The 17619-nt window shown below is 37.2% G+C and overlaps 1 protein-coding gene across 5 annotated transcripts in view; it reads left to right on the forward strand.

Moving 5' to 3' along the window:
* The first annotated feature begins 1357 nt into the window (after positions 1-1357).
* The window catches only part of LOC131796873 (angiopoietin-related protein 7-like), a 34792-nt gene continuing 18530 nt past the window's right edge, over positions 1358-17619 (forward strand). Inside the window, exons 1-5 of one of the 5 annotated variants that reach the window (XM_066159249.1) lie at positions 1358-1444; positions 1853-1909; positions 8238-8414; positions 8536-8916; positions 9486-10110. In XM_066159249.1, the coding sequence (XP_066015346.1) occupies positions 1417-1444; positions 1853-1909; positions 8238-8414; positions 8536-8916; positions 9486-9763 (921 nt within the window). In that variant the 5' untranslated portion in view covers positions 1358-1416 and the 3' untranslated portion in view covers positions 9764-10110. Of the gene's footprint in view, positions 1445-1852; positions 1910-4662; positions 4756-8237; positions 8415-8535; positions 8917-9482; positions 10111-17619 lie in introns of those variants that run through there. The other 4 variants (XM_066159248.1, XM_066159254.1, XM_066159253.1 and 1 more) reach the window with 4 other exon arrangements.

The raw sequence follows: 17619 nt of genomic DNA on the forward strand, positions 1-17619 counted from the left end.
AAATAACTCGGGTGGGGTTATTAATCGTTTGTGGCCTTAATAAACGTGCTATAATCCTACAGCAATCTAATAAAAGATACCACGCTCGCACATTTCGTATACTAAAATTCATCGAAACCACTTTGCATTTAATCACAGGCGGGCCAAGCTCACGTCTCGAGAAAAAGCCAACGATTAATTCATGAAAGCGTCACGCGTTGTGTGACTCGGTGTTAAGTTACGAGAGGAACCCTTGAAAATTTGAACTCTTCGTTTTTAACGCGTATTACATTAATACATGAATAAAATTATATATCTCTTTTCTAAGAGCGAGAAAAAGAAAAATCCTGTCCATTTGCAAATTTTCAAAAAAACTCACCGTCTGGAACGCGCCCAATATATGCGTTGTGGATCACTCCAAAACCCTTGTTTTTCGTGACGTCATCACAATAAAATTCTTCAAGTTACGGTATTGCGCACGCTCACGTTTCGCACGTGCTAGTTGAAAATTAGTCGAGAAATAGAAGCTTACTTTCCCCACAACGGCGAAAAGTATACCTATATGTTGTAATATTTATGGAAATGCGCTTGAAAAGTCAGCTTTTAAATTCTTTACAGTGACTAATTTACGTCATCAACCCAGTTGAATTGGCTAAATCATCCTGTAATTACCACAGAGTCAACATATGCAGTGCAATACTGAGGAATTACCTTAATACAAGTTCGACTTTAACCTAATTATTTCTGTCAACGCGAGATGTTATGCCAACATTAGTTGGTGTGAAGGATATCCGATTCTCTTGCACAAGTTTTAGAAACTTACGTTGTTGCCGTTCTTTAGAGGAATCGAACAAACTCTGAATATAAACTTTGATCTTTCCAATGATATCAACAGCGTCGCTTTCCGAGAAAGTAACTGTCATGTTCCTGGCAGTGTATTCGGTCTTTACGTTGGCATCTTCCTTAGTTCCATAGGTCATTCGTATTCTTTCCCTTAAGAATGATCTCAGTGAGGCTACTCGGCAACTTTGTGAGCGCCTTTGGTTGGAACTGACTACATATGAGATAAAAGATAAAAATGCATTTGTGCTGTTTCCACCACGTTTTATATCGACAGCCTTTTTTCTATGATATTGATTCGGTATTCTTAATCGCTTATTTCAATACAGATCAATACTTCCAAACTATTTCGTTTAAAGTATGCCAACATCCGTTGATATGTGGTCGTGCTCTATGACAATTTCTCAACATAATGATGACCACTTCATTTGCTCTGATATTAATTGAAGCCGTTATCATTGGCTGTGTTATGGTATTGATCCTTTCAAGTATCGCGTATAAAACAGATATTTTAGTATGATATTTGAGGAACAACAAGTCTCGATAAGAACGCAATTAGAATAATTTGTTAAAACGAAACCAGCTTAAGAGCACACCATGCTCGGCGAAAGGCACCAATACTCTGGTAATACCTTTTTCAATTTTTTCTTTCATTACTCGGTTCTCTGGATCCAATACACAATTCTACTAACATTCAAGCTTATTTCATTCTGTGAAACTGTTGTTAATCTTTAAGGCTCTCAAATTCTGATTCTCACTAAATACTTCTTCTTCAACCACAAAAGTTTGGCTCTACTCTTCTGCACAATGTCTTCACTCGCCTAGTCTGCTTTCCTCTCTCTTCTCTCTACTCTCCTGAGTAACTTATAAAGAAAAAGCTTTAATAGTCACTACTGACAGATATAGGTGGTAATGCCAGCCAGCTCTGCTTGGGAGATTGAACTATTTTTTGTTGTAACGCTAAACCAAACAATTTCACGAGACTTCCGAAATGAATAACGAAGTATTTTATCATAATGCTTCCGTTCAACAGAGTCAACCTCTGATTGCGTCAGCCAAAATATGAACTTCCACGTGGGTCCAAAGCAAGGTCAGTAAACAAACTTAGCAATCCACTCAGAGAAGTTAGACAAGGCTGTCACAAGTCGGAAAGTCATCCCGTCAGCGTAAACGTAAATAACATCGGAATTCGAGTTGATACGTTAAATACACTCGAGACATAAACGAAAGATTAAATCGTACTAAACTAATTAACTAAATGACGAACTAATTATCAACTAGCTAAACAAATTTATTTTAATAAAATGCCAGATTTTGTATTTTGTATCGCCACAAAAGTTATAAGCAGACACACGTCCGCAATTTTTCTGCATTATAGTATTATATTGAACGCTCATAATCATTACACAATACGCCGCGGCGACTTCCGCGGCCCAAAGTGTGCACTTTAATGGAATTAATACCTTGCGGTCAGATTTTTTGAGCCAAATTTTAAATTTAAACCTAATTTGATTTCGAGGGTTTCCAAAAATTATGTTGATTTTGTAGATAATGAAAGAAATGCGCGGGCGTAGGTATCCTTTATGGTGATTTTCAAAGCTCCGCCCGCATTATCTGACGATAAGTTCAAGCTATTCACCGAGTAAAACTAATTTCCTTACTTTCGCGATGTTTCTAGCTCAACAATAGACTTATATAATAAATACTTTTGCTTAAGAACTTAAGTGGCTTATCACCTTTATGCGTGCCAAGAAAACTGCCGGTTCCCCTCTTTTTTTTTTGTCTTTTTTACCCGGTGTCTGTTACAAATAGATACCTGGATTAGGAAATACTCTGACTCACGCGAAAACTATTTGCGATCAAAACAAAAAATGTTCAAATAGTCTTTGGGTGCATTTTTCACGCGTTTGGTCACAATCCAAACGACCTTTTGAACGGCAGCTGAAATCACAAGACTTGAAAACAGAGGATTTTTTTGCCTTTTTTGTTTTGATTTTTGATGGTTTATTTGTTTTTTCTCTTCAGCCACCTCACCGCTGAGTAAATGTATAGTTATTTTCGGTTTCCAAGTCTGAAGACTGCGTTTGATTAAACATCAGCTAACAATGAACATGTCGAAATTTCCGGACAGAGAGACATCGACATGTTTTCGTCTGATAAAAATAATGAAACCAAAAAACCTACGCATTCAAATTTATAGGTAGCATTTGAAGCCAGCCTCAGCTTTCAAGGGGAAATGGATATAAATTATAAGAATAATACATATACCCGATATTTGTTTGAGGCCAACAGTGCTGTATAAGACAAATATATCTTGGTAGCTTGCAGCAATATCTTATTAGAAGGAATGTATTAATAAGTAATCATTATATTTCCGATAATACGAACACAAATCCGCTGGGCATTTTCCATGAGGTCTTAAAGTAATGCGAAATTTAATGTGCGTAACATATCTCTGGATCCATCGATTGATTAATTGATTGATTGATTGATTGATTGAATGAATGATTGATTGACTGATCGATTGACTGACTGACTGATTGATTGAGTGATTGATTGAGTGATTGATTGAGTGAGTGAGTGAGTGAGTGAGTGAGTGGGTGAGTAAATGATGATGTGACTGCTTGGCCGTCTGACTATCATTGAAGTCAAACTAATTTTGTACTCTGTTCCATGATAATCTAAGTAAGCCATGACATATCGTCACAAGATATCGCTCTCGCTTTATCAAAGCTGATTTATAATCGAGTGACGAGGTGTAAGGTTCTTTAAAGAGAAATTAACGGAGTACACCTTACTGAAATAAAACAGGTCCTCAGAGAGTTTACAGCATATTTCATTATCTTCCACCATTTCGCTGAAAAAGCGCTCGAGTACAATTCAGGCTATTTCAAATAACTTCTTTGTGTTACTCACTTAGCCTGTTTAGTTCAGCTGTAAACTTAAATTATATCGCACCGGAAATGTCCCCCTCTCTAGTATAAAACGTGGGAACCTTATCCGTTTTATGGCACCGAGGTCAAGACAAGTAACTTATTTGTGAATCCTCTGTTGCTTTTCATAACTGGGAAGCTAATTGTATCGGTTAACAGCCACCAACAGTGGCTGTGTGTTTTTACATCTCCATCATCATACTTCGTTATGGTAATTAGAGTGGAGCACGCGCGCAAATAAATCAATTTTAAGTTATTTAACGGAAGATGCATGCGTTATTCGCATATGGCAGAACAATGAAACGATTGCTGGCGGAAAATTTTAAGGAGAAAAGCCTCTGAAATCGTGTAAGATATAAGGCCCTGTCTGGAAAATTGCGCAATAAAGAACTTTATCGGTGTTTACTTAGCCTCCTCTACTCTAGAGAGTTGGAACAATTTCATAAGTTATGAAAACCCGTCACGCATTCCACTCGAGTTCCCACGAAGATATGTCGAGCTCCCTATCATCGGGGAAGACATAGAGATGAAGTACTTCCTTCTTTTTCTTTTTCCTCGGGCGCAGAGGGATTATGATGGCCAAACACAAAATCAAACTTTGCCTTTTTTCCCTATTGTTTTAACATTTGCACTTGCATTTTTTTTTTGGCGAGTGTTGTGAAAGGTCTCAGATCAAAACCGTCACGTGCACTCTCTTAAGTATCTCACAATAAGCATTTTAAGAGACATCTCGGGACGGTCATTCTCCATAAAATTAGATTATTACAAATAGTGATGTCTCTGACAGTAAGGGAATTATGATGCCTAGACAAGAGATTATGGGCAGAGAAAATAGGTCCAACTACCTATCAGGTAATAAGAACCTCGTGGAGGGTATAGTCTTATCAGTTTATAAAGCTTGCCGCCACATCTTCTGTATAGTTTCTCGTCGTATATGCCTGCTGCATACATCCAAAGAGTTACGCCCAAATCATTACAATGAGACGTTCTCAACAAGGAATAGGTATGTAATACCGGCTGTTTGGTATACTATTTGAAGTGCATATAAACTTCTGGGAACACTTTGGACATTTTTTTTTTCCAAATATAGGACTTTTAAATGTCATTTAATACTAGAGCTCTTCAATTTGAAGAAGCAAGCAGTTGTAGCAACGTTTATAACATGGAGTCTGCATGAAAGACTTTATTTTGCAAAATGTAAAAATCCACGGGAAGCCTTACATATATCATCAATTGAGTGGACAGAAGTTGAAGTGCAGGCGTAGTGGTTCATAGTCGTTTTGGATGCTTGTTTAGATAAAGCACGTTCTTTTCATCTAACACAGTCGAACCCTAACACTAATTATTTTCTATTACTTTTTTTTACACTGTGTTCTTTACAATCCCATTTCCAAACTCTCAAGATCGGCTTGTTTCTCAACACAAAATCAAACTTTGCAATTTTTGTCGAGCGTTGCGAAAGATCTGAGATGACGTCAAAACCGTCACGTCCACTCTCCTAAGTATCTCACAATAAGCATTTTAAGAGATATCGCAGGACGGTCATTCTCGATAAAACTAGATTGATACGTGTGATGTCTCTGGCAGTATGTGAAGTAAAATGTTGAGAAAATAGATTATTGGCAGAGAAAACAGGTCCACTTTCCTGTCAGGTTTATTCCTCACCAGTTTATAGAGGTTGCCGCCACATTTTCTGTATAGTTTCTCATTTTCTATTTGGTCGTATATGCGTGCTGCAAACATCCAAAGAGTTAGACCCAAATCATTACAATGAGACGTTCTCAACAAGGAATAGGCATGATATTATCAATTATCGTGAGAGTATATGGCTGTTTCATCATGGCTTTGGCAACGCGGTAAAATTCCAGTATCACTTGGTTTCGCGTAGACCTTTCTGTCTGGTCGGGGACTGTTTCTGATAATCATCATTCCAAGAAAGAGAAGTCTGTCGTTGTTCTCAAGTTCCTATATGAAACTGAGTGAAGGGTGGATTTCATCCAGTGTTCACAAGAATACCGAGGCAGATGAAACATCGGGCATTTTGCTAAGGCTTTTATCAACAAAGGGCGAATAGAAAGCAGCCATCTTGTTTTGGCTTTTCAATTTTTCTTCAATATGGCACATAAACGCATTTTTCATTAGTGGTCCGAAGGAGAGACCATGGCAACCCTATCCACTTGCTCGTACAAATTTCCTGCAAATTGGGAAAGGTGTTTTTTTTTTTTGTGATGTTAAGGACATATCTCCTATTGAAACCTTTGTCTTCGAACGCTTTCTCTGCTTGGATTTCGATGCTTCATCAGCCTCTGTTTTCTTCTCAACGCTGAATGAAATCCACCCTTCACTCATTTTTACGATGGAACTGAATGATGCACACTATGTCGTCTTTACGAGCCGACACTTTCATCAACGTGGGGAGGAACACGAGCGATCAAAACCCGGCAATCACGGAAAGGATCCCTAAACCATCGAAAGAAATTTCAAGATTCTGAAGAAATGTCAGAGCGAACTGGACTGTTTGATCTTTGAAATGCTTTTTATTCGCGAACTTGAACCAAAACTGAACAAACATAGTGATTCGATCCGAGCAAGAGTATTAACCTTATCGATTCAATTTTAACATTGTCTTTTTCGCCTTAGCGTTTTTTATCATTCTTGCCTCGATTTTCTCTTAATTTTTCTATGTAAATATTTTAGAGTTTTAGTGAGAATCTCATTAGCATTTTTACAATTGATTATATAGATAAGCACATGACAAAAATTTGATCCTTCAACTTCAAACTGACCATATATGGCAGCATGATAAAAATTTTATCCTTCAACTTGAAAATGACACTTGGCAGTCGAAACGTCGTTGCTTTTTAACCTTAATATTTATAGTAAAATCCGTTTATATCGAGGTTATGAGATTTCGTAGATTTGGCAGATTTCCTTGCTATTCTTTACTTAGTTGGTTATTGAAGAAGTTGTCAAAGGATCGTTCATTGTGAATCGTTGATTAAAGATCGTTGCTGGTTTGAGCTAATTATAAAATAACCTAAAAATATTTTTGAGAGCAAGCGTGAAAGGGAATTCTAAATGGAGATTGGTAACATCCACAGTTGATCCTTACAACTAGTAACACTCTTGATGAAAGGGAATCAGCGACTGGTTTTGCTGTTATTCCTTACATTCAGAGTGTTACGGAACCCATCAAGAGAATTTTGAATAGCCACAACGTTAAAGTTGCTCAAAAACCTTTTCAGACTTTGGGGCATATTTTCGCCAAATCTTAGGATTCTGTCACGAAAGAACAACGAACCGACGCCATTCATTCTATCCCTTGCAATGACTGGGACAACGAATACATCAGACAGACTAGTTTGGTACACGTTTGAAAGGGCATCAAAAACCGGTTTTCCTTTGCAAAAAGGAAAATTCAGCATTATCGGAGCACACATGCCTAACTAACAATACAATTGGGTGGGATAATTCTCAAATTATCACCACTAATCGGCGTTACCACCAGCGCCTTTGTTAGAGGCTTAGCATATTAACTCCGTCCACGCTCCTGTAAATCGTGACGATGGCAGCTTGCTTCCTGACCCCTATTTACAACTCGTCAGAAAAAAAGGCAGCTTACTAGTGATCATATAAAAAGACCTCTTGTTGCAGCGTTTAGATCACCCCTGATGAAGGCACTAGACAGGAGTGTCTTAACGTTGGGTCTATGAATTGAAACTTATTCGGTTACATTCATTAAATCTGTAAACCAGAGTAGCATCAAACCGTGGCTGATTGTCCACCTGGTTGCCGTGTGAACTTTAATATAATTTAACCAATTTATGTTTACTGTATAGGCTAACGCAAAAGGGGTAATGCAAATATGTTGTCTCTTAAGTTGATCTGGTTTTTGAAATTCCTAAACAGTAAACGAGACTGTAGAATCCGGTAATAAAGCACTAAGGTTTGACTTCAAGAGACATCTTTACCGAGTATGTTTTCCCTACCCACTTCAGCTTATGTAATAATACTCTAGCGAATTACTACATTCAAATTTCTTCTTACTCACTTGTGTATGTGCCTATGATTCACTAAAAATAAGGCTGAGAATTCCCTTCTAATCTAAAGTTCTGGTATAGTGGGTAAACAAAACGTACAACCTAAAGGAGTCTATTGATTTCAAACATTTATCCTTCGAGATTCGTTTCTTCGATGCTGAAAGTTACCAAACGACATATCTATCTACATGTCTGTTGTCTTTACCAAGTGGGGTATTTCATTTTCCGCTAAGACGCATTATAATTTAGTTCTAACAACGCGTTTTCACTACAAAATCCCCTTTCGGACGACCTAAATTTCAAACATTTCTAAGGGAGTATGCTACCTATTTACCACTCCAAGAACTTCATTTCTTCGGCGGATATTAATCCGACCACCCTTACTAATCCTGGATCTGCCCTAAGCAGTAAATTTACACCTCATAATAAGATTTCTTTCCTTTAGGTTCTGACCTGCTTTTTCTGGCACTTTCTGTGACTTATCAAATTCTATCATCAACCCAGGCATTCCCAATAGATTGCCAAAAGAACACTGCAGTCTGTTTGGAAGAAATAATGAAGGAAGTCACCCAAGTTCGATTTGAGGTTAAAATTCTCACGGAGAACAAAACATTGGCGAGACGTAAGCACGATTCCTCTTCGTTCATGTGTGTTACTATCTTTATTAACATTTATTCATTTCAATTCTACTTGTAATTTTTCAAGAGTATATCAACTGTTATTCCCTTTTATTTCATCAACAGCTAAGAACTGTGTTGAGCTCTACCATTCCGGTCAAAGGATCAGCGGTGTTTATACAGTCGATCCAGATGGCTCAGGCGCCTTTAATGTATATTGTGACCAAACTACTTCTGATGGGGGGTGGATTGTCTTCCAGAAGAGAATGGATGGCTCTGTTGATTTTAATCGAACCTGGAATGAGTACAAACATGGCTTTGGTAACTTGGTCGGTGAATTTTGGCTCGGACTGGACAAGATAAACCGTCTGACACAAAACAAGACAAAGAACATGCTTCGGGTAGCTCTGGGGGTAACTACTCGCCAAACTGTTCACGCTGAGTATGAATGGTTTGGAATTGGGAACGGGACGACTGACTACCGGCTGTACATCGGCAATATGACAAGTAAGTAAACCGTCTTTTTAAACAGTCATCGTTGGATTTTTATATGTTACTTCCCTTTCGACGTCTAGTGCCCTATTCGCACCAAAGCTTAACAGCTGTTTTGCTAAAAACGATTAAAACTGCTTTCTTCAGAGAGGCTGCTTAAACTGATGTTTGTCCACCTCAAATTGAGCCAACTGAAAATACAAGTTAGTGACAACTTGAATCCTATGGAAAACTCAGTTATTCATTTTTCTGTTACTGATTGTTAATTCAAACCCCTCCCCCAACTCCACGTAACCTGCAAATAATGGTTTCAGTCTAGCGTTTGAGTGCTTTTAGCCTTTAATTCTGCCTATACCTAGTTAAGTCCGCGCTACTCCGTGGAAAGTTTGCTTTCGAAGCTGCTTGAGATAGAAAAGTCATTGAACTCGGCTCTGGCAAAATCATAAAATGTGAGTGTTGATTATTTTGCCCGATATTTTTGTATTTCGATATCTGCCCTACTTCGTCGATTATCGAGTTTGGGGCGTCAAACGTATTATCTTGATCCTAACATTACGGAATTTTCTTTTTTTCTTTTTAAGCAGATGCAACTGTTTCCTCTGATTCTCTCGATCCTCACAAAGATCTCAATTTTGGTACCTGGGATAGAGATCCTGCTAATTGTACTCTAAAAAGAGGCGGAGGCTGGTGGTATGGCAGGAGTAGTAATTTTGCTGTTTCTTCGAATCTCAACGGAATTTATCCGCGTTGTCGAAAGGAAACCTGGGCCGATATCCATTGGAATAAATTAGATCCAAACAATCCCAAGGGCCACGCCCCCACATCAACTGAAATGAAAATTAGACCAGTAGATTTTTTTTAAAACTTTCTGACGGTAGAGTGTTCACATAAATAGTGATTTCTGCGTCTTCTGCTTCGTCGACTTCGCTTTTATTGATTGGTAGATTGGTTGGTGATTGGTAGATTAATGATTGAGTGGCCTTCCTTGAATTTGAATGAATTCCGCCGGGGAAACATCACCGTTAACTGTTTCCTTCGTGACCAGGGATCAAGTGCAATAATCTGTAACGGCTAGAAAAAGACTTTTTTCAACGCCTTTAATTTTAGAGGTTAAAATGTTTAGACATTTGTTTAGACATATGAAAAAATCATGGACTCGACCATATATAGTCGATCAAATGCGATTTTGGAAAATAATTTTTTTTTTTTTACATCAAAATTAATTCAGGAAGATTTATATCGGTAGAACGTTCTAAGCTACTAAGTGAAGTTCATAAATGTTTTTACTTATCTCCACAGTTTTGTACGTTTTCTGATGATACTTAAAGTTTTTTAATATTAGAGCTATCAATAAAACGAATTAAGACGAATAAAATGAAACTTGAATAAATAAAATGAAACTTTAGGTATGCGAGTTTTACCGGGAGAAGAAATGAAGACTGTTATAAATTATTTACGCATTTACGTCAAAAGCTATGCGATACTGTTGCCATGGCAACCCAATAGGTCATAAACCTACTATACTTGAGAATTTCCAAGCTTACACTGGTTTTTCATTTTCATATTTGCAAGTGAAGCTTCTTACACACGATTGACGAGCATTTTGAACTGTATAGGTATCGAGGTGAGTCCACGTTCAGGCCTGGTGTAAGTTGGGAATATAATTTTATAAAAAAATTGGTAACCAACTTCACAAGTTCTTTGTTTGTATATCTAATTAATACCGACAAAAAAAAAAAAAAAAACAGAACAAAACAAAGAAACAAACGAAAAACCATATATGTTCCAAACTAGGATAGATACGAACAGAAGGATTAAATTTTGATTTCGATATAGCAAGGAAATGTACTTACTTTGACCCTTAATTGTCTGTGCACTGCACCTGATGAAACTACAAATTTATCAAAATGAACGATGAAAAAGTCTTAAATTCCTCTCTCAAAGTCACGGAGTAGCACAAATAGCAAATACCGAACTTCAAATCGTTATATGGTTGGACTCTTCAAAAAAGATGGCGACAGATCATTAAGCTACAAAGTTATCAGTCTGTGAAGTAAAAGTGCGAGACACCGAGGTGAGGTTTTTTACTCGTTTCCCGCTCGATTTAAAATCTCTAAAATACAAAGCCGACACTTCTGTTTAAAAATGCGCAGAAACACTTTGTTTCCGTTTTTTATCGACTAACTAACTAAGAAATTAAGTGGGTTTAAGTAATCTTCGATAAATCTTAATGACCATACTTATTGGATTTAACCTTTCGGACAGATCGCCTTTGCGGGTTGAATTACTGCCAGAATGAACTCGATGGATTTCCGATCCATTACGTAAACGGGTTGCTGCCACTTTTAAGTCGCTTCAAGGCAGAATTTCTTCTTACAGCATCAATACAATATCAAGCAGACAAATGTTAAGAGTAACGAGAAATATCAATAAGGCAATTATTTAATGCAGGATCCAAGGTAAACTTCCACAAAATAACACCATAATAATTGAATGGCGATTAGTATGCAGAATTTCTTATGAGATCTTGAGAGTAAAAGGCCGGTAAAGGGATTATCACGGCTATCACTGCACTGAAGAATCTATTGAGCATTAGAAAGGGGACCGTGAGCAAATGCAATCTTCCGTCATTAGGATTTCGAGTCCTAAACGCGCAAATAATATCAAGACTAGCTTAAGCATGCAGAGAATAGAGTAAGAGAAAGTTAAGTGAGATGGATTCAATCAATGTGTAATGCGAAAAAAAGAAGATTAAGATGACGAATAATAAGATTTGCGAATAATAAAATTTGACCCTGGTAAAGCGCACGTGTGTTTGTTATAAGACTCGTAGATGCTCCAAAAGGTTATCTGCAGTTTCTTAAGGTTTTAAGATGATGTTCTTCTGTGACTGACACAGGTATTTATAGAAAAAAGAGCTTCGAGTCGAACCTATGACCCTCCGAAAAATACTTCAGATGCTGTACCACTGAGCTATTTGAGACTCGTGGCAGGCTGAGCCGTTTATCTTTGTCCATGGAGACAAACTTCATCTATACTTCTAGGATAGGAATATCGACATGTGATGCTACTGCACAATAGTGATGTAAATGAAGACGTTCAATTTTAATGCTAGTAATTTGTTTTTTGTTTTGTTTTCTTGTTGTCTCTTTGTTTGTCCGACAAAATTTAATAAAGAAGGCATGACGTCTCAATCAAAACACACCTATTGGCCAATGAGAGCACGCGTACTAACTTAAATTTTTCCTCTATAAGTTATTTAGGCGGGTATGCTGACGCTTTTGTCTTTACCGTTAGCATCCGAGTTTCCGTGTCTCAATCTAATTTCTGATCTTTTGCAATGTCCGCTGGGTGAGCAGGAAATATGTTATTTCGGAATACCTCTCAATACCACCCAAAGGAAGAGAGAAAGAAACAAAAAATAAAAAAATTCCAAAAATTTTAATTCTGCAAATTTGTCAAAATAAAACTGTCTGATTACCATTTTCTATGTTTTTCGTGAAGAACTCTGGCCGTTATCGTTAAAGCCTTTCGAGAGAAAACTAACTCACCGGAACTTTTAAATTAATTCTTGTTCCGATATTGAAAGAATTCATCTCTGTGTCAGTGCAGTTTTGCCACAGGCTAGGATAAAGTGGCGACTAAGCAACGAGGAGATAAATGAACCTTTTAAAATATTTAGTAAGTCATTGTGCGGAAACTGTGCTTGACAGGTCCACGTACATACCTGTGAGGGGATTGAGGGTGGGGTAAGTACTTCTTAGTCCCATTTTCACGGCTGGATTTACTATAATAGGGATGCATTCTTTAATGGAGTTACTACAATGGGGTCGCACATTTTTCGAGATTTTGGGGGTGAGAAAAGTCTGGTATATAGGGATTTAAAAATGGGAAGATTTACAGTCAAAAAGTTGTCACTGTATTTCGCGCTGTTGTTTAACAATCGGTTTGCATTAGAACTATGCCCTTCCCCTCCGCCGCCCACGCGGGCTGCGAGGTCACGCTTCAAGAGGTCAATAAAAGAAACAGATGACGTGCTTTTGAAACAACGTTCTACAGATGGACAAACAAAGAAATTGATAATTTCGCATGTGTCTAACATTCTTTGGTGTAAAATACTCATCTAAACTTTTGTTTGTCATTGACAAGAACTTAATTAGTTTTTGTTTTCGTGTTGTAACAGTCTTCGAAAGCACGCACGCACGCCAGAAACAGATAAGGATTCGAAGATCAGTGGACGGTTAGGACCATTAGGCTTGCAAAAGAAAGCACAAAGAGTTTAATAGAATAGGAATGTTTTGAATCAAACAAAGTTTCTATTGGGGTCAAAGAAGAGAGAAAGACAAGGGACTTAAATTCGGTCGGATTATAGTATTCCGTTTACTAACGCAATAACGTTTCCTCATCAAGGCGCGACTATGATGGTTAAAAGCGAAAAGGTCGAATTTTCTGAGGGTCACATTTCAAGCATTTCAGCAGTCAACATTCCTTGGTCACAGAAACGTTGTTCGGGCTTCCCTTAAGTAATCACATCAAATGTAGCAAGAAACAAACACACCCTCTAAAAGTTTTGCCTTCTATTACACATCCTTGTAAGTTTCTAGCAAATCAGTTCTTGCTCTTAGATCCATTTAGAGCAGATTATCTACAAATATTTACATCTGCATCCCTTGCGAAAACGTTTTAAAACATGGGAATAAAAAGATTAGTATTGCACTGTATTTGCCTGGTTTTGCAAAGAGGGTAATGCTTGTGCAAATTCATGTCGTTATTAAAAATTTGTAGTATCTGCAAAGGTGAAGGAAAAAAAGAGCACAATGTCACGTTTATATCACGTGTGCACAGGAAAGCCACAAGAATAGGCAAATCAATTCGTCAACACCAATTTATATCCCTAAATTTTCAACACGTTTGCTTACTTTGCAACCCGAGTTAATCCAAATTTTCGTGTAGTGTATTTCACCTTTTTTTTTTCTGTCCTAAACGCAGAAATATCTAATCAATAAGATTCCAAGACAATGAGATCAGGTTCTTGTTTCTTTTTCCTCTCAAAAACACGAAGCCATTAGAAATTTGCCTTATCAACTCAGTTGATGATGCTGTATTACCCTGCTATACTCTCCCGCTGACGTAGTACCACACTTTCTTCAGAAACTTACCCCCTTTATCGATTGAGGACATTTCTCTTCAAAATATTTCTCTCAATCTAACTAAACAATACAGATTTATATTTACCCATATTAAAAACAACAACATCAACAACAACAACAAGATTAAAAATAAGAAAAATCACATCACAAACAGGTAGAATAATTTTTTTTTTTAAGCTGTACGAGCTTTTAACTTCCCAGGTCTAGCGACAATATTTCTGGTATTCTATAATTTCATTAAATTCATGATTAAGTCAATTTTGAACGATAGTCAAGATTTCACCAGTCTTAATTGGTGTTCACTGTACCCAAAAATAGCTTTCGTGCGTGTAAAAGGATATCTCATATTTAGTTTCTTGCAAAACACTGGAATTTACAATTTTACTATCTATCTTAAAGTTTGTGAGTTTTTAGGGGAGACTGAAGATACTTTTAATTGCAGGGACAGTAAAATAAGGGAAGAGCTGGCTGTGTGCTCTCCAACTGTAAAACCGATAAGGTTCTTAAGTTGTCACAGTGAGTCACTAAACAAAGAATTTTGTTGAGTTAGAAATACGATCAAACAAGATAGGATAGTGCTGATTCGTTAGACTGAAAAAGCTAACAGACACATTGAATATCACATTTGTGGCGTCGGTAAACGTGCTGAGTTTCCGTGGATATTAGCTGAGATATAATGATTACTGATACATGTTTATCTTCTGATATCTTTTGATACAACCGTCTGAGAAATATCTGTCTTAAAATTTATTTTTGACCCAAGACGTTTGACGTGTGGCGTCAGTGAGCGTGTTAATGAATTAATGCCAAGAAGAATCTCTTAAGCGCACTTAAATCCAGTGTTATCTTTCGAAGCAAGGTTAGTTATATTTGTAAGTGCGTATTTGTACTTGAAGTGGTCAATTATGACAAAATTTGGAATTTTCTATCGTTTTCTCAGTATATAATACCCCTTCTATGTAAAATCTGCATTTAGTGGGCACTCCTCTATTCTTCGTACTGGCCGCTTTTAAAATATAGCCGGGTTCGACTATCTATAATTCCCTATGCTTAGTGTTAGTGAAAAGAGTTTTTAATTTTCAATTTCCTCTCATACGCTCTTTATTCAGACCACCGGCTCGCATGTCAAAGGGAAGACAATCACATGTTTTAGCGAAAAAATTGATGATAGACTTACTGAAAGAATAGCTGACTGACTTATCGAACGATTGGTTTACTAATTGGTGCGGCATGTGATTCCTTCACCTCTGATTTTCAGAACTTAAGTTTTTTCCCCGTACCCCAAACTGAAATATAGTACCTAAAAAATTTGACCAATTTCCTTTTGATCCAAAATAGTTCCAGGGGAGTCGGAAAATTTCTTCAACCAGATAAAAATCTTTTGTGACTGACATCGAATGAACGAAAAAGGAGGAGTCACTTGTTCTTTCGCCACGCTCGGAGGTGATAAGCCACTTGAGTTCTTTAGCAAAAATATGCTAGTGAGTTAGAAACATCCCGAACCTAGGTTAAAAATAGTTTAACTTATCAATGGATAACACAGTTTCACTGCTCTTGTTTAATGAAATAAATGTATCAGAAAGAATTCCTCAATTTAACCTGATTTGCTTTGCAATTTCATTTCTTTTTATGCATCTGAGGGGAAATCTTTTTTTCCTTAGGGTCAATGGTTTACTATAAAATTACTAACCTTAACATTCTAGCCAACAGGAAAAACTGTAATTCTGTTTTGCTTCATAGCTCTGAGGATTAACTGACATTTTTCCCTTTAAATATTGAATTCCATCGGTAACGTATCTCAAATTCTTACTCTTCACCATACGCAGTTGCCACGAACTTGCTCTTGGGGAGCAATGATGTACTTCGCAACTACTACGAAGCTCGATATTTTAAACAATAGGAAAAATCATATTTTCATTTTGTATCATAGCTCCGAAGATTAGGTAGCTAAATGTGACCATTCAATAACGGATCCATGTTAATACATGGTGGATACTGAAAGGTGACTTTAACCGACACGATACTAATGCAAGCTATTGGGATACAGATGCGAATGTGTGTTGAGTTGTAATCGTAATCCTCGATCTTCTTTTCAATCTAATTCCGCCATGTCGAGCCATGTTATGTAGATAACAAAGATCATCCCGAAAAGTTGTTGCTACCAAGTTAAGAATCTTGCCTTTCATTTCCATAAAAGAGCGGTTTTCGTCCCAAAAAACCGTCAGTTACCCCTCTAACGTTTAAGAATAAAAAATTCCTCTACCGCAATTTCATCCAGGATCTTAGGGTCATCATAACTTGAATAGACAGTTGTGTCTCTCCTGCCCATTGTAAGAAAATATTTCATTTCAATATTCATAGTTATTCATGCAACTGATAAAATGAAATTTATCACTTTTAGGCCTCAGATGTGATAGACAATGATACTCTAAAATATCTATAAATATCATCATTTAACCTTATTTCGTGGCTCCTAAGCCGGACTACATGAAAATAAGTCCTAATAATTTCAGTTCCGGTATATGAAAGATTATTGCCATTTTCACCATTAAATAATAAATCCCATAACTGAAGTTGAAACCAATCATAAATTCTGCCTGAACGCTCTACGAAATTCTCACGAACTCGTACGTCCTCAAACAAAGGTCGGCCTTAAAAAGAATTGTTATTTTTCCGTTAGGTGTATCATATATCCTGCCGAAAAAAACATACGTTTCCCTTGCTTGCGTTTAAGAGTGAAAACTTTACGGTAAAATCCGAAGGTATATTTTGTGCAATTTTCAGCGTGTTTGAAAACTTTCTGAACATGACTTTCCAAGGATTCGCTGAAACAGTAATCAATCAATCAATCAATTTGAAACTCAAAACTCAAAACTCAACTTTGCCAGGTTTTGATTCCATGGCATTGGACTTAAGCAAAAGCTTTTCCGAAGACACAGACTTCTTAGTATGTTGACCGAGGGTGTTCGAACCATGTGCTTCTCCTTTCGCTTCTTTCGTCCTCTTGGCATTTTCTTTCGAAGGTTTCGTGAATTGATTTCCCGAAAACTTCCTTTTAGGACGCCTTATGGCACGATGCTTAGGAGGCATGGTTGTTAACGTGAAAAAAGAACGAGAAACAGGATAAAAAACTCAAAACGCCACGCCACTAGTATTGTTGTGAATTTCGCAACGACAACTTCTCGTGTTTCACAGGCTCATCAACTACGACAGGCTAATCGTTGTTTTGTAGGGGGTAACAGAGAGTCCCTTGTCACGCAACGATCGTTTTCCGGGGGAAAACAACTATTGGGGGATTGTTTCTTCACTGTAAACAAGATAAAAACAAACCTGTTGCCCCTGGCAACCAAAGACCTGGTCTCAAAAATGAGTAAATACTGGACAACAAATAACATTTTCATGAAAAATTAAACTGTGCCGTTAATACCAAGTGAAATACGGACCTTTTCCAGCAATAAAAATTTTTAGGTTAAACTTCGAAATTTTTGCCTTTTTTAAGGTATCATACCACCTTAACGGTTACTTATGACGGTGATTCTCGAAAAAATTACTACAATTAGTATTGTCT

This window comes from Pocillopora verrucosa, chromosome 12, assembly GCF_036669915.1.
Source record: "Pocillopora verrucosa isolate sample1 chromosome 12, ASM3666991v2, whole genome shotgun sequence".
Taxonomy (NCBI): Eukaryota; Metazoa; Cnidaria; class Anthozoa; order Scleractinia; family Pocilloporidae; genus Pocillopora; species Pocillopora verrucosa.